Source organism: Gobio gobio (assembly GCF_949357685.1).
Source record: "Gobio gobio genome assembly, chromosome: 7".
In the NCBI taxonomy this organism is placed as follows: Eukaryota; Metazoa; Chordata; class Actinopteri; order Cypriniformes; family Gobionidae; genus Gobio; species Gobio gobio.
Genome location: NC_137103.1, coordinates 54,128,764 through 54,144,535, shown reverse-complemented (window position 1 = coordinate 54,144,535; position 15,772 = coordinate 54,128,764). Strand labels below are relative to the sequence as shown.

General features: G+C 37.2%; 1 protein-coding gene across 1 annotated transcript; it reads left to right on the top strand.

Moving 5' to 3' along the window:
- The first annotated feature begins 510 nt into the window (after nt 1-510).
- On the top strand, nt 511-11,147 carry tmem169b (transmembrane protein 169b). The gene is made up of 3 exons (XM_079821350.1): nt 511-568; nt 1,791-2,112; nt 9,332-11,147. The coding sequence occupies exons 2-3, from the start codon at nt 1,881-1,883 to the stop codon at nt 9,946-9,948; spliced, it is 849 nt and encodes a 282-aa protein (XP_079677476.1). The 5' UTR covers nt 511-568; nt 1,791-1,880; the 3' UTR covers nt 9,949-11,147.
- The last annotated feature ends 4,625 nt before the right edge of the window (nt 11,148-15,772 follow it).

The following is a 15,772-nucleotide window of genomic DNA, read 5'->3' as shown; positions in this document are numbered from 1 at the left end:
TTGATTATAGTGTTAAAGTAGTAGTATTTCACTGGCTGGAAGCGGAGGGGATTCGATTTACCATCATCTGATTGGACGGCACAGGCGTTCCGGAGTCAATGGGCGGGGCTTGTATTCATCGTGGCCCAGGCGCATCTGCATGGCGGCTGCTGTTGGACATTTAACCAAGCTAAACATTTCATCGCAAGAGTTTTCATAGCGGTTCTTTCATGCATGTGCTTCGGGTAGGTAAGCATACAGTTATGAATTAAACAGAAGCTTCATGTGTTTGTGAATAAGACGCTTCTTACAGGAGATCATGGTGTGATTATTAAACCCAGAGCGGATCAGCTGAGAGAAAAACAGCCTCCGCCTGGCGCTCAGGCATTTACACTGATTTAAAATAAACCCTGATCCCAAAGGGGGTTCAAATGAAGGATTTTTAGTTTCAGACGCTATTTTATTAAAACACAATCCTATGATTGACCTTACGACTCCTTTGTCTCCTGTATGTCTTTGTTTCTCTGACAATAGAGTTTAATGAGACCCAGCTCGCTGACGGAAGGGTGTTGTTTCCTACACAAAAGATGTCAGTGTTATTATAGTATTATTTATATACTATTTTAGCAATCATTTTTAAATTAGCTTTATTTTTATATTTTCATTTTAGTTTAAGTTTGTCTTTTTGTTGTGTGCTTTAGTAATTTTTAACAGTTTTTCTATTTAGTAATTTTAGTACTGCAACATAAGTTATTTTATTCCAATTTGTAATTTTTTGTAACATTCCATACATTTTTATCTTTTATTTTAGTGCTGGCAAATCAATTAATCGTGATTAATGTGTGTGTGTGTGTGTGTGTGTGTGTGTGTGTGTATATATATATATATATATATATATATATATATATATATATATATATATATATATATATATATATATATATATATATATAACATTTGTATGTTAGATGCTACTAATCACAATTAATCGAGTTGTGTCAACTCGATTAATCGTCATTTATAAAATGTAATGTGTGTGTGTGTGTGTGTGTATATATTAGTGCTGTCAAATCAATGATTCGCATCTGTGCGTGTATGTATGTATGTATGTATGTATGTATGTATGTATGTATGTATATATATATATATATATATATATATATATATATATATATATATATATATATATATATATATGTATATATATATATATATGTATATATATATATATATGTGTGTGTGTGTGTGTGTGTGTATGTATGTATGTATGTATGTATGTGTATATATATATATATATATATATATATATATATATATATATATATATCACACACACACACAGATGCAATTCATTGATTTGACAGCACTAATATATATACACATAAATGTTATTAATCGCGATTAATCGAGTTCATGCACTTAATCAACTTTATTTTTAGTGCTGTCAACTTGATTAATCGCGCATATAACAAAAAATGTACACACACACACACAAACAAACTAGTTATATGTGATTAATCGCAATTAATCGAGTTGACAGAACTACTTGTTTAAATAAAATAAAAAAATCTGCATTTTAGTTAACAGTAACAAAACTGGTAGATGTCCACTGTATTGTTAATACACCTTCACCCGTACCGGATATTACACTGTGAATATAATTATAACATTAAAAAAACCACGGTGACAACTTGCCCCAACTTGACATTTATATTCTCTCTTGAACAAACTTACATACTTAAGCCTTTTAGTTCAAATGAGACTACATAATGTCGTCAACTGTGCATCATGTTGCTCTCTCTTTCTCACAGGCGTATCATGTGTGGATGGAGTAAATAGCCTTTTCTAGTCTCTCTTAAGTTGTAGCTCCTCCCAAAGCTTGTGAGACACTGAACCGGAGCATGGAGCAGGTGGAGCAGCTGGAGTCTGTCCCATCGGAGGTGGATGAAGGAAGCAGCGGCACCAGCAGCACTCGGCGGAAGAGGAGGAAGCGAGAACACCGGCCGGAGTCCATCATCGTCTACCGCTCGGATCCAGAGAGAGCCGCTGGTGAAGAGCATGGAGGAGATGGTGAGGCTGGAGAGAGGAACTCTGAAGAAGGGGCTACATTTCTCAACAACCCCAGCAGTGAAGGTGAAGCATGCAATCTCATCTTTCCTGGTAAAGAAAAGGATTTAAAGGAACACTCCACTTTTTATGAAAATAGGCTCTTTTTCCAAGTCCCCTAGAGTTACAGTAGAGTTTTACCTTTTTCAAATCCATTCAGCCGATCTCTGGGTCTGGCGGTAGCAATTTTAGCGTAGCTTAGCATAGGTCATTGAATCTGATTAGACCGTTAGCATCTCGATCAAAAATGACCAAAGAGTTTCCATATTTTTCCTATTAAAAACTTGCAAAATGAAAAGTTGTGATTTTTCTAGGCCGATATGACTAGGAACTATACTCTCATTCCTGCGTAATAATCAAGGAGCTTTGTGCTGTACCATGAGTGCAGCGGCGCAATGATATTACACAGCACCTGATTATTCCTTGATTATTACGCAGGAATGAGAGTATAGTTCCTAGCCATATCTAGGGGTGCACCGATCCGACTTTTTCAGTCCCGATACCGATACCGATGCCTGGGCTTTGTGTACCTGTCGATACCCGATACCGATCCGATATATTGTTGAATTAATAATAAACTGTATATCTTCCACCTTATACCTTCCTTGAAGAGACTAAAGGCACCAGACTTTACTAACTAAACATAACTAAGACAAAATAACAGATGTATGTAAGGTGTTGAATTCTTATTTATTTAAAAAACAATTGTGCATTCAAATCTAAAATAGAATGTAATCTAACTTCTTTAAATAAATAAAATGTAGCAGTGGAAACAAAAAACAGTGTATTGGTCAAACATACAATAGTAATCTGACAGTTACCAAACATTTTTTACACTACAGATAATTGTTTTGGTATATAATCATATCAATATTAAAAAGTAGCATTACAAATTAACAAATAGTCTAATTTTCTACCATATTTAATCAATCAACATCAATTTAATAAAAATTTTCAGCTAGCTAATAACAACTTTGTTCTGGTTTCACCTCACTCCAGATTAAATGATTGTAGGCTAGGCCTATTTATTTTACTACACATTGTCAACAGAAATAAGATGAAATACTGTTGATAATTAAAAATAATTCTTACTACCCACTCTTGCTAAAATGGGTAAGCACACTTGTGTTCTCATTTCAGTTGCGTTCTGAGTAAATTAATAAACTGAGTTCATGAGTTCAGTGTTGGACAGATCAGTTGTTCTGGCCAGTCGTTAAAATGATTCGGTTCAAAGGAGTCATTAGGTCACGAATCGGACATTAGCAGACGCGTTGTGTGTGAATCCCGTCTGTTAGAACATCGCGAAAGATGTCAACACACAGAAAACACTTCATAACTGGATATAATTTGTCTCCCGCTTATTGAAAGTATGCTTTATGTCAGCTGGTCAGAGAAGAGTCAATGTTTTTTGAGCGCAATTCACACCCAGTGATAATTCAAGGACAAAATTGTCCGAATGTGTCACGTGCAACATGGTTTCGGTCTTCCGAGCTTTTGATTTGGATTAATATGTGAAATATGAGAGCGAACACTGATTATTTTGAAGACCCAGAGAGCGCGCGCGGGGGAGGAGCTCTCAGATCGGTCTCTCTGTCACTCAGTCACAAGCGCAGCATCTGTTCTACATCACTCGTAAATCACAATAACTCATCAAATTAGGCTTTGGCCGTCAAAAAAATGTCAATGCAGGAAAGACCCTGACTTTGCAGTAATACCCTCGAAACAGCGACGAACTAGTTGGCGTGGCAAGCGTGAAATATCTCCTCCACACAGCCGAATCTCTGGCTCGCTCCCTTCTAGCATGCGACACACGTGAAGCTGACGAATGACGTAGGTTCTGCTGCGACGGAAAAAAACACCTGGATCGGCTTGTGGATCTGTTAATTTTTCCGATCCCCGATCCAGCTATTTTGTCAGTATCGCGGCCGATATCCGATCCTAATATCGGATCGGTGCACCCCTAGCCATATCGGCCTAGAAAATCACAACTTTTCATTTTACGTCAGTACACGATGTAACTACAGAAGAGTCAAGTTTTAAATAGGAAAAATATCAAAATTTTGGTCATTTTTTGAGCAAGATGCTAACGGTCTAATCAGATTCAATGATCTATGCTAAGCTATGCTAAAAGTGCTACCGCCAGACCCGGAGATCGGCCGAATGGATTCGAAAACTGTAAAACTCTACTGTTTTAACTCTAGAGGAGCTGGGAAATTAGCCTATTTTCAAAAATAGTGGCGTGTTCCTTTAAACGTGTAGGAATGTCTTCCCATTATAAAGAAAAGTCAAATAAGCTCCAAAGTCAAAGCAGCATATCTGAATGATTTCTGAAGGATCATGTGACACTGAAGACTGGAGTGATGACGCTGAAAATTCAGCTTTGATCACAGGAATAAATTACATTTTAACATATATTAGAATATACACTTAGAAATCAGCTATTTTAATTTATAATAATATTTCACTATTATTACTGTATTTTGATCAAATAAACACAGCCTTGGTGAGCAGAAGAGACTAATTTTGTAACATATCCTAACCAAGATATTTTATTTTTGCAGTTTAGTTTCAATAAATCATTGCATTCTGTTTGCAAAAAACTCCAAACAAATTTTCAAGAGCATGGAAAAACACTTTTTCTTATTTTACAAAATGAACTGAAAATTACATAATGCTAAAAGTGAAGGTACTTATTTTTCACCAGACAGTGGCAAAGTGCTATTTCTTAGTAAGGGGATGAAGTTTTGAGTTCTGAAAGTTACTAAATTATGTTTGAACTTTTTATCTTACAATATCAATGAAAATTTGATTCCTCCTTTAGGTTAAGTAGCATTTATTTCTACTGTGCTTTATACAATACAGATCGTTTCATAGCAGCTTTACAGTAATAAACAATGTTGATTATGAAACAAGCCCATTTGAGCTCTACCAAAGACAATAGTGTCATTATTCAGCTCGATTCAGTTCATTGTTGATTCAGTTCAGTTCAATAACTGTCGAAGTTGCAAAGTAAGGGCCAGATTTACTAAACTGTGCAAATTAGCGTGAAAGCTAATTTCCATTAAAGTGCTGACATGACTGTAAAGTTCAGCGTGTGATCTACTGACGACACTAATTTAAGACACAGACGCAGCCGATCATTTACATAATGATCAACACAATCTACCCATTAGCATCTGGTGTATGATGTGCTTAAATAATGGCACAAACACCAGTAAATTGCCGAGAGCAAACGTTAGTAAATCACCTTGTGATTCATTTAAATACTCTCCTCCTATAAATACTGTGTCTGAAAGGGAAACTCCTACAAATGCAATAAGATCAGCCGCAAAAATAACCCTTCAAGCCTTTTCAGAGCTAATTCTTCACTGAGTGTCTTTAGTAAATCCTCACAGTAGTTTTTATTAACACCAAAAGAGGGTTTGCACCGGAGCAAACTGTAAGTAAATCTGGCCCATAGTGTCATTATTCAGCTCAATTCAGTTCCAATTTTTTTCTCATCTGATAGTGTCAGTGCAGTTAAATCAATAATATACTATATATTAAAGGGTTAATTCACACAATTTTTTTAATTCTGTCATGAATTACTCGCTCTCATGTCGTTCTGTTTGTTTGTTAATTTTTGATGTTTATCATATAAAGCGATTGAGAAATTTGGATTAAACCGCTCAATTAATATGGATTAGTTTTATGATCTCTTTATGAACTTTTTGAAGTGTCAAAGTGGTAGTTGTATAGCTGTCAATGGAGGGACAGAAGTCACTCAGATTTCATCAAAAAGATCTTCATTCATGATCCAAAGATGAATGAAAGTCTTGTAACGACATAAAGGAGAGTAACAACTCCGGTGAAAAATGAACCTAGGGGTAATTAACACATGGTTACCGAGTAGATCGTTCTCTGGGATGCGTTTTCATGAAAATCGGATGTAAAGAGTTTTATCTCTAAAACAGATTAGCTTATAACGCTAGTATATGGGGCACAGAATAAGTCAGATTAAATCGCTAGTTAATACCACTAACCAGAGGTGGACAAAGTACACAACTCTATTACTTGAGTAAAAGTAAAAGTACTACTGGTCAAATATTACTCCGTTACAAGTAAAAGTTCTAAAAACAGATTTTTACTTAAGTAAAAGTACAGAAGTATTTGTATTTAAAAGTACTTAAGTATCAAAAGTAAATTTCATTTTTTATGTCAATGCATTATTTTATTATTATTGTATAAATGCACATTATGCCACTATGGTGGTTTAAGCCAGTCAGTGAAGCTCAATCCGACATGTTAGCATACGACTACCTTAAACTCATTTCAATACTTGTATAAAAGTTACACAAAGCTGCTGTCACTTTAAGACCAAATGCACGGATCCAATACACTGATACACATCCGATGTTCTCCCAATTGTTTACTTTTCCCTTTCTCCCAAACGTTTACATTTTTGATCAATTGTATGCCAACTAAACTCATCTTTAATCTTTTCAGAAAACTGAAACATACTTTTTAAGTATGGCCATGGGTGCACACACTTCACAGAGGAACCACTTTCTTCCATTTTGCTATAAACTGATCAGTGTTCAAAAAATGTTGGGAAACTTCACATGACCGTATACAAGCGTGATTACTGATAGGCTGTCTGAAAAAACAACAACAACAAAAAACTTTTAAAGAAGAAAAAAATCCTCCACTGACTTTCAAATCTGCTACAGAAATTACTTTTGACTTTGAGGACCTTGATAGAAATGTAGTGGAGTAAAAAGTACGATATTTGTCTTTCAAATGTAGTGAAGTTAAAGTAAAAGTTTCCCGAAAAAATAATACTCCAGGAAAGTACAGATACAAGTAAAGTGTACTTAAGTACAGTACTCGAGTAAATGTACTTAGCTACTGTCCACCTCTGCCACTAACAAGGCTCAAAATAGCCTCACACTAACACGGTAGCATAATGAGGGTCCCTACATGCAAACCGAAGCATTGAGAACTTTGTAAGTGTACAAACAGTTTAATAAGAAGATACTTTATAAAGACAGAACATTATGCGTTTACAGACAGGAGCCATCTTGCAAAACAGTCTTGACGAGTCGAGCCACGAACGCTGTGCTAAGTGAGCTGGTCGAAAGGAATTAAAGGACAACTCCGGTGAAAAATGAACCTAGGGGTAATTAACAATTCATGCATTTCCATGTAATTAGATTTCACAAACTTAATTCCTATCGACCAGCTCACTTAGCACAGCGTTCGTGGCTCGACTCGTCAAGACTGTTTTGCAAGATGGCTCCTGTCTGTATACGCATAATGTTCTGTCTTTATAAAGTATCTTCTTATTAAACTGTTTGTACACTTACAAAGTTCTCAATGCTTCGGTTTGCATGTAGGGACCCTCATTATGCTACCGTGTTAGTGTGAGGCTATTTTGAGCCTTGTTAGAGGTATTAACTAGCGATTTAATTTGACTTATTCTGTGCCCCATATACTAGCGTTATAAGCTAATCTGTTTTAGAGATAAAACTCTTTACATTCGATTTTCATGAAAACGCATCCCAGAGAACGATCTACTCGGTAACCATGTGTTAATTACCCCTAGGTTCATTTTCCACCGGAGTTGTCCTTTAAAGACATAATTTTCATTTTTGGGGGAACTATCCCTTTAAAGGAACACTCCACTTTTTTTGAAAATAGGCTCATTTTCAGTTTGTCTTAGCACGCGATGTAACTGTAGAAGAGTCAAGTTTTAAATAGGAGAAATATTGAAAGTGTCTTTGGTCATTTTTTGAATGAGATGCTAATGGACTGACCAGAATCAATGCTAAGCTATGCTAAAAGTGCCAGATACAAAGATCAGCTGAATGGATTCAAACGCGGTAAAACTCAACTATTTAAAGAGCACCTATCATGGAATTTTGAAATTTACCTTTCATGTAGTGTGTAACATAGATCTAAGTGAACAAAAACATCCTGTGATAGCTTGAAATATGACAGTGCACCGTATATATAGTTATTTTCTTTCAAAAGTAAGAGTCGACTCGGAGTCATTTTTAAGAATCATTAGAAGACCGAAGCTGTTTCTCTGACTAGATGACGTCAACTTGTCAAGTTATTTGAATACGATACGCCCACTTATTGCGCTCCAAGACGCCAGTGAAAACTAGAAAACATCATGGAGACGAGACGCCAGTGAAAACTAGAAAACATCATGGCCACGAGACGCCAGTGAAAACTAGAAAACATCATGGCCACGAGACGCCAGTGAAAACTAGAAAACATCATGGCGACGAGACGCTGTTCTGAAGTGCGACTCAAAAGCAAACTTCTTTCATCTGCCCAAGGATGAGCATTTGAAGACTAAGTGGCTTGAAGACAAACCATACATCGTCGCGATTGTGTGTTTATTAGTCGTCAAATGTATGTTTCGCGATCTCAGGAAGCTTTTATTATGGACTTCTATTATGGCACATGGTTCTTCTTCGTCTGTCTGTATATGGACTACATGTGCACAGAGCGCCCTCCGGCTGCCAGGATGAATTGAAAACAACACATAAGAGACTCAATCGCTCATGATTAGGCTACATCTGCGCATTTTGAGGAAGTATTGAATAAAAAATACTCCTCCGTTTAGAAATTTGACACAGACATATGAGAATCTATCAATATGTCTCCTCATCTGCACACTTTTGAACTAAAAGCCCTGAGGGATGTTGATTTGTCGCGAGTCTTCGTGAGGAGAATAGAGGAGTTTTTTATGAATGAGATCAGCTGAGGCTCATATTACAATCAAACAGTACCGACGCGGTTTTCATATTCATAACTCCTGACACATATTAACAAATTACTGTCACTATAAGACTTTGATGGGCGTTCCGTTTCCGAAAATATCTGCACAGACTAAACCAATCACAACTGACTGGGTCATCGGACCAATCACCGCAGATTAGCGTCACGTAAAGGCGGGGTTTTGAAAAGTGAATCACTAAAGGAATCATTTGAGAATCGCTGTCAAAACAGGTAAAAATAAATGCATATTATAAGAAAACTAAAGTCTTTTTTGTCATTGCATGCATGCAAAACTGTTGTTGGGGACTTCTAAAACAATATTTGGAACATTTTAAATGCCATGATAGGTGCTCTTTAACTCTAGGGGACTTGTAAAATGAGCCTATTTTCAAAAAAAGTGGAGTGTTTCTTTAATTGTCTTAAAATATGGAAAGCATTCTGTCTCGTTGTAAATGAAATGTCTTGACCTCATTAGGTTGGGCTGTGCCTCCAGACAGTCGCTACGTGACGCTCACAGGGACCATCACGCGTGGGAAGAAGAAAGGTCAGATGGTGGACATTCACGTGACGCTCACAGAGAGAGAGTTGCGCGAGATGGCGAGATCGAAGGAGCGTCTGGATGCCGAATGCGACGGTCAAGAGGGATCGAGCCGCTCGTGTGGTTTCGGCATTTCTCAGGGTCCTCACATCGTCCTGTGGAGTCTCTCCTGTGCTCCTGTAGTCTTCGTCCTGTCCTTCATCACCTCTTTCTACTACGGGACTCTCACCTGGTACAACATTTTCCTGGTGTACAACGAGGAACGGACGTTCTGCCATAAAATCACGGTGTGCCCCTTCCTCATCATCTTCTATCCCGTGCTCATCGTGGCTCTGTCGTTTTCGCTGGCTCTGTATTCGGCTGTGGTGCAGCTGTCCTGGGCCTTCAGCGAGTGGTGGATGTCGGTCAGGGATTTAGAGAAAGGGTTCTGCGGGTGGGCTTGTGGGAAGCTCGGTTTGGAGGACTGTTCACCCTACAGCATAGTCGAGCTGCTGGACTCGGACACGGTCTCTGGGAGTCTGCAGGGAAAGTCGCTGCAAACATCCTCGGTGTGAATGAAAACCAGCCGGGATTTTCTCAGCTGGTTATCGTCCTGTTTATTGCCACTTGGTGAGTATTAGGCCCTGTTCACACCTGGTATTTAGGCTGCGTTCACACTGCAGGCTGAAACGACCCAATTCCGATTTTTTTGCCCTTATGCGACCTGTATCTGATCTTTTCATGACAGTCTGAACGACACAGATCCGATCTTTTCAAATGCGACCCAGGCCACTTGGGTATGTGGTCCAAATCCGATACATATCCGATCTTTTGAAATGCGTCTTCAGTCTGAACTGCCAGGTCACATGTATCCGACCCGCACGTCGTTGATACGCGACAAACGTCATCATTGTACGTTGAAGTAGGCGGGAATGAGAAGATAAACACCGTTCCTTACTCCAGTCCAGTGGTGGCGGTAATGCACAAGAAATAGTTGCTAACCGCCAATAAAAGAAGAAGTACGCACCTGTTGCTAGCCAATACACTCCAACTCCAACGCGTTTCTGCACTGTTATGGGCCGCCGCAGACGTGTCTCTTCCCGTGACAAAGTTAGTTGAAGGCGCTCACAAACATAATTGAAGGTGGATCTGGTCATTCTGAAGTTACTGACGATCAGTAAAGCCACTCACATCAGTTTCCCACCACTCCTGGCTGCGACTCCACACCCACACGTTTCTCTGTACCGACGTTGCTACCACTGCTCCACAAAACGCCATGGCCAAAAACCTTGCTCTCCTCCTCTTTTTTAATTTTCTTCTTAACATGAGAAGGTTGTAATGGTGCTGGCTTTGTTGCGAAAATAACTTTAATAAAGCTAAACGAACTCCAATGCTGACACCCATATTTGGCTACTTCCGTAAACAACAAGTGACGTTGTTGACCGTTGAGTACTCTTCTGCGCATGCGGGTCACTTCTGGGTCATTTCACGTTCACACAGGAGATCACAAAAGGTCGCATTTAATTGGAAATGTGAACGGCCTTGCAAAAAAATCAAATTTTTTCAAAAAATCGGAATTGAGCATTAAGCCCTGCAGTGTTAACGCAGCCTAAGATGCATTTTGGTCGATCAGGTGTAACAGGTGTAAACGGGGTCTGAAACATTTTGAGCTTGTCCACTTTTGACCAATTCCAGAGGTAGGGTTGGGTACTGAACTTGGTACTTTTAAAGGGATAGTTCACCCAAAAACGAAAATTTTATTCTTACCCCCTGGGCATCCAAGATGTATGTCTTTGTTTCTTCAGTAGAAAACAAATGAAGATTTTTAACTCCGACCGTTGCCGTCTGTCAGTCGTATAATGCATGTCAATGGGGTCTAATTCTATAAGAGTAAAAAAAAAAACATGCACAGACAACTTCAAATTAAACACTACGGCTCGAGACGACACATTGATGTCTTAAGACACGAAACGATCGGTTTCCTCTAGAAAACGAACGGTATTTATGCTATTATTTCTCCTCATATCAGACGAATGTCATCAGCTCTCCAGACCACCATTACTTCCTGTGAGTGAGGTCAAAATAGCAGCCGGGTCATAGATATATATACGTAGATTCCTCATTCGAGCAATCCGCGCAGGGATTAATGAGGAATCTATGTATATATCTATGTCCCGGCCGCTATTTAATTTGAAGTTGTCTGTGCATGTTTTTTTTCTCTAATAGAATTAGACCCCGTTCACATGCATTATACAACTGAAACACAGCAACGGTTGGAGTTAAAAATCTTCATTTGTGTTCTACTGAAGAAACAAAGACACCTACATCTTGGATGCCTTGGGGGTAAGCAGAAAAACATCACATTTTTGTTTTTGGGTGAACTATTCCTTTAAGGGCACCGACTGAATTACGCCGGTACTACAGAGTACCGATTCAAACCCGAATAAGTTGGCAATCAGTTGCGATTTAATGATTAACAAAACATTGATCACTACTAAATCTCCCACTTACACATTAATCTTGCACAAAAAACATTATTTAACACTTAATTTTATAATTTACTCTCCCTTTTGAGTGCCATGGGCAAAGCATGCTGGGAAATAGAAATCCTCGCCCACTTTCAGTTAAACTTAAGTTTGTCTAAATTAAAAGAAATAATTTCATAAAACTCAAAACAATGAAACAGGTCAGTTTACTTAAAAAATATAAGTTCTGTGAACTTGAAAGAAAAAGAAAGTACTAAATAATACTCATAAAAGTTAATATGACTGAACTAATTTAAGTTTGTCCTACTCAAACCAATTAATTATTTTGAGTGTTAGGGTTTAGAGTGTATTAAATCAATCTGTGCCACATTTCGGTACCTGAGAACGCATCTGATGATTATAGACTAGTGTTTGTGAATATTAAACTGCAAAAAGACTATTTAAATACGAATCCTGCGTGTCTCTGTGAATTAATGGCGATTTAATTTACCTCACACACACACACACACACACACACACACACACACACACACACACTGAATCGCACATGACAGTTGTGTGTTTCCATCTCTGCCGTCTTACACGAGGACATGAACCTCAACCCCAGATCCACTCTGAGAGTCACTTCATGAGCATTTTACCGTTTAATTTGAGAGAAACTCCCGTCATATAATAAACACACAGAAACTCAAAGCTCTTCACGGCAATCCGTCAAAATAAGTTTGGTTTAACTCGACAAATAAATTACTGTTGTACAGTAGAATTTAGATACGTCTCAAGAGTATTAATAATACCAACACTAATGTAATAATGATACATTATTATCAAAACTTTCTTTTTTATGGAAAAAACAAAAATGTTCTTCCATGTTTTAATTTGAGCAGTATAAAGCTCTGTTGTGCAGCACCTTGTTTGACAAAAAAAAGTTTGTTTAATTATATATAATTAAAAGATAAATTTAAATTTGTTTTACGTCTTCATTTGATTACCAGAAAATACACAACAGAATTTGTGGTGGGTGGAAACATTTCATAGAAATAAAATTTAAATATACTGTAGATAATATAGTATATTAAAATGGTTGTTTTTATGAATTCAATTAAGTAGCTAGTAGCCTAGTATTTACGTGTGAATATATTACTGTAAACAAACATCACAGACAATGGCAGACGGCGACCAAGGCAGTCAATAACACTTCTATAAATGACTTATAGTTTCTTTACAGTTATTGAGGTAGATATCCCTAAAGTACTGAAAAAAGGTACCGTTGGGTACCAAAACCGAATTTCAGGCATAATGTGAACAGTACCCAACCCCAGATGTAGTGGAAAACCCATTCGACCGGATTGCTTTCATTGTGTAGACAATCATGTGGTCAAATGCGCTCAAACAGCCTCTAAAAGACGCCCTACTCTCCATCTACTGACCTAACGCATGAACATTATGGGAAGAGCGCTAACCAGACGGGATTTAAACCTTGTCGGCTGAAGACCCAAGTTTGGTTTGAAGATGAAAAACATACCAGCACAATGTTCTCTCACCATTCCTGATTTCTAACACACACTCACAGTGTTCGGCTGGTCTTGCTGATGTTCTCTGTGTGTTTTTCCATCGTCTCCGGGTTCGTTCATATGTAAATTGCTTAGCCTTATTTCATCCATTAGATTGAAATATCTGAAAAAGGCTATACATTTACCCGCCCATAGACCCTCCCCTTGAAGAAATCAGGACAGAAGTGGTTGAAAGTGGACAAAAGAGACGGATTTAAACACCAGGTGTAAACGGGAATGTGTCTCCCTCTTCCACTTGTGATCCGATCCACCAAAACGCATCTTAATACCAGGTGTAAACCGGGCCTTAATTTAGGTTCCTGGGCCAAACATTTCTTTTGTTTTACTTATTTAGTCTCTTGCTTACCAACAAAGTTGTGTATTTTTATGTGTTTCTTATTTTCCTACTTTCATAATATGAATATTTAAAATATTTATTCATTGTATTTATTTTGCAACTCTTTACTTTAAGGTTCTATTACTCGACATTAGTGAATACATTAGCTAACAATACATTTGTCGTGGTGTTTATTTATCTTTTTTGACATCGGGTAATAAAACGGGTTTGACATCGGGTAATCTGTTCATTGTTAGTTAATGTCAGCTAAAATCTGTTAAATAATATTAACAATGGACATTTAACTAAGATTATTAAATGCTTTAGAAGTATTTTTCATTGTTAGTTAACAAATGGAACCTTATTGTAAAGTGTTACCATTTATTTTAACGGTTTGCATGTTTTTTTTTTCATTACAAATGTTTTTTCTGTACATCAGAAGGGTTAAGGAAAGCACAGAGGAGTATATGCTTTTCATAACCTCCTGTATAACTAAGCCATATATATCTATATGCAATTAAACTTGTTCTTTGTGAGATTGTGAGATTCCTGCATACTAGTTTTAGTTTGCTCACTAACGACGGACCCCCAAAGAGAATTTATGTGCAGAATGTTGTGTGTGTGAGTGTGTGTTTATGATTGAATATGGGGCAGACAGTTATTCAAAAAATTATGTTCATAACCAGTTCTTGGGCATTTAAATCATGTTAAATGCATCATGAGAAATGTGTGACTTTTATTATTTGTATAGCTATTTAAGACTTTTTTTGTCAAAGTTTTGTATTTTTCCTTTGTTTCTAACAGTTTGCACTTGTGCACTAAGAGAGACAATAAAATTCATATTCCTGTATTTCCATGTCAGGTTTGTGTGTGATCCTCAAAGCAAAACACATTAAACTCTTTGCAGATTTTATAATTTATTTTACCGATAACTTTAAAATATATAAAAATATTTTAATATTTTCTTCCTTTTCCCAAATTTTTCATATGTACTACTAACAGTTTGTTTATTTTTTGTATGCAAGCAAATAATTTACCATCGTTAAACTCTTAGTGTACAACCATTTTAAGGAACTTATGAATCATGATCTCTCCCAGAGTAGAAAATATTAGTTCAGTTTTTGTTATTGTCTTCATAAAATTATGCACAACAAACTGTAAGTAAGACATGTTCCTTGATTTACACATTTTGTTGATCCTGGGACAACATACCTGTCTGAAAACATAAACCCAACCTTAACCATTACATAGGGTGAATTCAGGTTGACCTCAATGGCAAAAATAGGGTGACCAAATTTTGATTACCGAAAACCAGGACACTCGGCCCGGCAATGAGATCCTCAAATGATACTCAAAGTTCACTCAAAGATTCCTTATTAATTTCTATACATTTAAAGTATGCCCCCTCTGTATGGATAGAAAATTGTTATATTAGGGCCAGGACAGGACTTGAAAACAGGACGTTTGTTTACCCTAGGCAAAAAGTGTCCCAATCACCCCGAATTCACCCTATCCCTAAAACTATGATAGGTGAGTAACACCAATGTGGCATGTAAGCATAAACTTGACATAAACTCTGAACTTGGTTGATTGAATGTTGTTCCAGGATCAACAGAAGTACAAATCATATTCACCCACAACAATCACATGCATTGCATTGTCCAGCCATGTGATTTACCCTGTCGAAACTGCCATATTCATGTTATGACTGGAAATATGAATGTCGTTTGATCCACACAGAACATGTTTCATCGTGTGTAAGAAGAAGACTCCTGCTTCAAACACATATATTCAGTATTCTTTAATAAGCACTGCTGATTACTCCGATGTTTTGGATAATCCCTGAGGGCTCACTTTTACAGATTAAGGTCAGTTAGGACATAATTTACGTTTAATTGATGTTAAAAATTGTTTTAAATTATATTAAAGCATTGTCAAGTGTCCTGGAATATAGGAACACAAACATTTATGTGTTTTATTGTCGTTTTGTTTCGCTGTCTGAGGCGGAACCTTGTATCATCCGTTC

Excerpts from the sequence above, each read along its gene's own strand:
- tmem169b (XM_079821350.1), top strand. The coding sequence starts at position 1,881 with ATGGAGCAGGTGGAGCAGCTGGAGTCTGTCCCATCGGAGGTGGATGAA. Across the intron at positions 2,113-9,331 it reads CAACAACCCCAGCAGTGAAG|GTTGGGCTGTGCCTCCAGAC; the intron begins GTGAAGCATGCA and ends TGACCTCATTAG.